Source organism: Merops nubicus, unplaced genomic scaffold (assembly GCF_000691845.1).
Source record: "Merops nubicus isolate BGI_N331 unplaced genomic scaffold, ASM69184v1 scaffold20718, whole genome shotgun sequence".
NCBI lineage: Eukaryota > Metazoa > Chordata > Aves > Coraciiformes > Meropidae > Merops > Merops nubicus.
In genome coordinates this window covers 4,088-9,570 of record NW_008623900.1, presented here as the reverse complement: position 1 = coordinate 9,570, position 5,483 = coordinate 4,088, and the positions used below count along the sequence as shown (strand labels likewise).

Below are 5,483 nucleotides of genomic sequence, written 5' to 3'. Positions count from 1 at the left end.
TATTAAAACTTATTCTTCCTTTAGAAAGCTGAAGTGCTTAATATCACATAAAGTATTAAAAAACAACAAAACCAAAACACCACAAAACTTTGACATGGAGGAATTCAGAGCTTATGTACTCGCCTACTGTCCTTCCAAGAGCTGCAGGGACATCCTCTTTTCACACTGTCTTCAAAGTTCTACATTTTGGGGAGATGGTGAAGACATCAACTCAAATGGTCCTCTCGGTGTGCTGGGCTTCTCAGCATGCGCAGTGGTCAGGCTGGGGTACAAACACTGTGTATCTCTTAAAAACAGTTACTCTAGTGGAGGTGAAATTGTCATCTTCTGTGCTCTCTGAATACCAACCAGAATCGACAAACAGATGTTTCTACGATCAGGCTTCTGAAGGTAAAGTCTGGAGGGTGAATGAATCTCCATCATCTAAAAGCACCTTGATTCCTGTGACCTTTAGTGTTTTAATGTCCAAATGGAAGCAAGAGCACTCATCTGGAGAACACAGTAGTGGAATAACTGTTCTAGGAGAAGGATATTGATGATTTGTTTAATGAAGTCACCACTAACCCACTGCTTAAATCCAGACTTCGACCTTCTTTTTCCTAGAAACATGAAAGACAAAGAAATCTGCAACTCAATGCAGTTCAAGAAATGAAACGGGCAACACTTATATTGATTTGATAGAACAAACAGAATACAATTACGTGAATTACGTGTTACTTGAGCATCTGAGATTGAATACAAACCCAAACTCAAGAACAGATTGTGCAAGAATCCCCAGAGCAAGGCTGCTGTTGCTCTGCCAGCTGTAGGTCCAGGTCAGAGCAGAGCCTTGTGCTTCTCTGGTGAGGAACACCCAGCCAGCCCGCTCACCTGGTGCAAGAGGAACTCCTGAAGTCTGGCTGCTGTGGTTTGCCTCCCGGGGGACCCCAAAGATGCAAACCCCAACTGAAATTGTTCCTGCTGCTGAGACATGGAGTGTCTCGTTCTCAGCCTGCCTGTCTTCCCAAATGTTAACTCTGACAACAACTTCGACCCTTCCTCCTCTGTCAAATGTGACTGGACAGACACTGGAGACCATTTACATGTATTTCATTTCCCTAAGAAAAAGTTCATCCACTAACTTTAAATTCTGTTTGTTTATTTCTCCAGCCTGGAAAGAGGAGGATAAATACAAATGGAATAAGCTTAAAAAGCTAATTTTGGAATAGCCGGGGGAAAAAAAAAAAGTAAATAAATAACAAGCCCATATCACAGATCACAGAATGGTCAAGGTGGGAAGGGACCTCTGGAGGTCACCTGGTCCAAACACCATGCTCAAGCAGGGCCATTCAGGACCATGTCCAGATGGCTTTTGAATATGCCCAAGGATGGAGACTCTGCAACCTCCCTGATCAACACGTGCCAGTGCTCGGTCACTTTCACAATGAAAAAAGGTCTCCTGGTGTTCAGCTGGAAATCAGCGTTCGGAGAAGCAGGAAGCGTGTTGCTGAAGAACTGCTCCACATGCCAGCTTCATTCATTTTTTCCCAGAAATTAAACTCAAAATGCACATTTAATAAATAGCTACTCAGTAAAGTTATTTCCTTTTGACCCTGGTACAGGCTTTGAATAAATGCTGCTACCTACTGTACTAACACAACTTTCGATGCTCTCAGGCAGAGCTGCACAAACCCAACAACAATAAACAAAGTGACATACTCACAGCTCTGTAATCCAAGAACATTTCTTTGAAAGCCAGAAAGTCAGTAAATGTGAGGAGCATATCAAATATGTCACCTGCCATTTCATCTTTGTGCTGTCTGTAGAGAGAAATAGTTGGGGAATTAGAAAAATGTGTGGGAAATAAACCTGTTCTTTTAAAATGGTATAAAATCAAAAAGGATAGTACACTACTAAAATTTACACAAGAACATTATTACAGGTCTATCATAAAGCAAAACTTTAGCCCAATATTGCCTTGCACTATTTCCAATCCAAGCACATTAATATCTTAGATTTATATAAATCCATGCCATAAAAAAAAAACAACCTTGAAAAGCAGACAAAGCAGCTGACCTGCAAGTGCATAGGAGTAACACTCCACTAGCAGTTATCTGTTTATCTTAAATATTGGAATAGCCAGACAGTCCCTTGGAAGGTGAGAAAGGATGAGGAGAGGCACAGAGCCCTCCCACATGTCCCCTAAGAATGAGGGACTGTGCTGATGATACTTGGTAGAGGGTTTTTGATGAAAATATGTTTGAAGAAAGACTCTGTGCTCCCGTATCAGCATATTCCAACAGGACTTTAACAGTTAAGGGTGATGGTAGTGGTGTTTTTCTTTCTACATTATTTAACTCTTATCAAAAGGAGCTGTACCTTCAACAATCTATCTCCTAAGCATAGGAACTTTCCGATGTCTTTGAAAAAAAATATTGATTAAAATATTTTACGATATTCAGTTCCCAATTATACTTGATTTTCTTATTCAAGGGGAAAACCAGTGACTTTTCAAAAGTGATCTCTTCATGAACTGGCTAAGCTAAAGTGACCCAATACAAATGCTTGAGACAAACCAAACTTTCCTCTGAATGCTTTGCACAGGAATTGCAATAAGGTAATTTCATTCCATGACTCGTGGAAGACAACCAGGCTATTTAAGTGTCCAGCTCAGAGCCTGAAAGAGGTGAGAGCTAACATCTTAAAGGTCTGGCTTCAAAGTGGCAATGATTATGAAACCGCACAGAGGTTCTCATTCTGATTTCTCTTCCTACCCCTTAAATCTCAATATATTTCAGCACAACAGTAGAGTAGCAGGACAAGCTGAAAGCAAGAAAAGTGGCCACACATTGCCTGCTGGAACTTTTATTCATTTATTCATTGTTGATTAAGGAGGAAACTCGTCCTAAAGACAGAACTGTCAAACTTAAGCTTTTACCTAGACAGAAAGAACTGAGAGGCACATAAGCCAAAAGCAAAGCAGAGACTTACTGCAGTGACATTGTGAAAGCAGTCATGTTAAAATCAGGAATCCGAGCAAGCAGCTTTTCTTCGATGTATTTCTCTACTAAAGAGATCTGAAAAAAAACCAAAACAACCACCCCTATATCATCATGACCAAATCCATGAGCAGATTCCTTACTCTGACCCCTTCCTGAGACTTTGTATTATCATAGAATCACAGAACTCTAGAATGATTAAGGTTGGAAAAGACCTGTAAGACCATAAAGTCCAGCCATCCCAACACTCCCATGACCACTAAACCAGGTCCTGAAGTGCCACATCTACACATTCTTTGAACCCCCCCTGACTCGACCACCTCCCTGGGCAGCCTGGGCCAATGCCTCATTCCCCCCCGCCCCCGGCACAACTTAAGCCCACTAGCTCTCATCCTATCGCTAGTTCCTGGGGAGAACAATTGCTGTCAATTATCCTTGTTAGGCAAACAACTGCAGAGTCCTCAGCTGGGTGTTGCTTGTTTAACTGCTCACCACTGAAGCACTGAGCTGAACGTTTCTGCTGGGATTATTGGTGAGAACAAACGTAATTTGTATTTAGTCACAAATTATTTTTAACTCAATAGTACTGACTAGTAGGCTAGTATAATTTCATAATTACTCTTTGCATGAAGTACTTAACTGAAGTCTCCAATACATGAAATAATACATGACAAAAAGTTAGTTACACACATGTTAAACATGATATTTACTACAGCAATAGGCTGAACTTCTATTCAAGATTGTTACAAAATTTCCAAGAGCTCCAGAAGACACCTTTCTTGCTCACACATGATAACTGTGCTTCAGAGCAAGCCAGCAGGCAGCAGGTTGACTCTGCTCCAGGTAATCCCAGTATTTTAGAGGGGGGAATAAAGGACCTGACACTGCCTTTAATAAAAATCAAAAAGCGACACATATGAAAACTAGCAACAAGTATCTTACATATTCATTAAAAATAGAAGTATAGATGAGCTTGTTTTCTTCTGAGTCCTCAAATTCCTGGTAGTGCTTCTCCATAAAAGTCCTCTGTATTAACTGGAAATCATCATCTGGGCCACAACAAAAGCACATCATACAGTTAAGAGTTTAGTCATTCTCTGTGTAACACAAACCCCATATTCATTAGTCCTCTGCTTCCCTGCTGTAACCAGTGAGCCCAGTCCACGTGCAGAGTGGGTCACCCCAGTGCCACAGCTGCTGCTCAGCCACCATTTCTGCCTCACCTGCAAGAGGATCGAGGCTGCTGCTGCTGGAGGCTGCTTCAGATACAGGAGCAGTACCAAAAGGGCAGCAGCACATCAGGAAGTGCTCAACAGCAGCTCTGTAGTCAGCGTGTAACGGGATGAGTACATCCCTCTGGCAAGGTCTACAATTACTTCTTCTAAGTTTTGTTTACACTTAACATTAGCAAAAAATGGGGGTTGGAAGGGACCTCTGGAGATCATCTTGTCCAGCCCCCCTGCTCCAGCAGGTCACCCACAGCAGGGTGTCCAGGATCGTGTCCAGGTGGGTTTGGAATCTCTCCAGAGAAGGCGACTCCACAGCCTCTCTGGGCAGCCTGCTCCAGGCTCCGTCTGGCACCCTGACAGCCAAAAAGTTTTCCCTGATGCTGGGGTGGAACTCGTGTCCCCATTTGTGCCAGTTGTCCCTCATCCTGTTGCTGGGGACCACTAAAAAGAGACCAGCCCCATCCTCTTGACAACCACCCTTCAGATCTTGATCAGCATGGATCAGATTCCCTTCTCAGTCTTCTCTTCTCTAGGCTAAACTGCCTCAGAGCTCCCAGCCTTTCCTTAGCACAGAGATGCTCCAGTCCCTTAATCATCTTCATAGCCCTCCACTGGAGTCTCTCCATTAGTTCCTTGTCTTTCTGGAACTGAGGAGCCCAGCACTGGACCCAGTACTCCTGAGGTGACCTCACTAGGGCAGAGTAGAGGGGCAGGAGTACCTCCCTCAACCTGCTGGCCACACTCTTCTTCAGGCACCCCAGGAGACCACTGGTCATCTTGGCCACAAAGTTAGGAGAGGTTTGAGCAACACAGGGGAAGGGAGGGTAGCTCTCACAGTCTCTTCCATCCCCTTTGTAAGAGGCTACAAAAATCCCAGAAAGCTTTGATCTCTTTGTGAGATTTACAAGTATCATTACTGCTTAAGAAGCAGCAAATTGCAGTGGAGCAAAGAAAAATTTTCAAGACTCTTTTCAAGCACACCACTGTGCAAACAGCACTCAAAGGACTTTCGTGTATATTTTTCACTATGCTACCAGCTTAGGGATCACAGGAACAAAGGAAGGAAAGCTCCCATGAAGCAGGCAAGGGCTACTTCAGCTCTGCATGTCTGCTCACAGAAGAGCAGCTTGCAGTATGTTTAGCACCCATCTTGTTGTCTAGAACTACTTGCAGAGCTTACCCATGATGATATCCTCCAGATACCCAACAACAGCATCAAACTCTGCATCAGAAGGGGAGGAGCTGGAAGCAAAGAAAGACAGTACTGCATAAATAT

General features: G+C 43.2%; 1 protein-coding gene across 1 annotated transcript in view; it reads right to left on the bottom strand.

Annotated features, from left to right (window-relative positions):
* Window positions 1-518: 518 nt before the first annotated feature.
* ARL2BP (ADP-ribosylation factor-like 2 binding protein) overlaps window positions 519-5,483 on the bottom strand; it is an 8,191-nt gene continuing 3,226 nt past the window's right edge. Inside the window, exons 2-6 of the mRNA XM_008945240.1 lie at window positions 5,388-5,449; window positions 3,921-4,027; window positions 2,971-3,056; window positions 1,703-1,799; window positions 519-599 (exon numbers count right to left, since the gene is read on the bottom strand). Of these exons, the coding sequence (XP_008943488.1) occupies window positions 519-599; window positions 1,703-1,799; window positions 2,971-3,056; window positions 3,921-4,027; window positions 5,388-5,449 (433 nt within the window). The remainder of the gene's footprint in view (window positions 600-1,702; window positions 1,800-2,970; window positions 3,057-3,920; window positions 4,028-5,387; window positions 5,450-5,483) is intronic.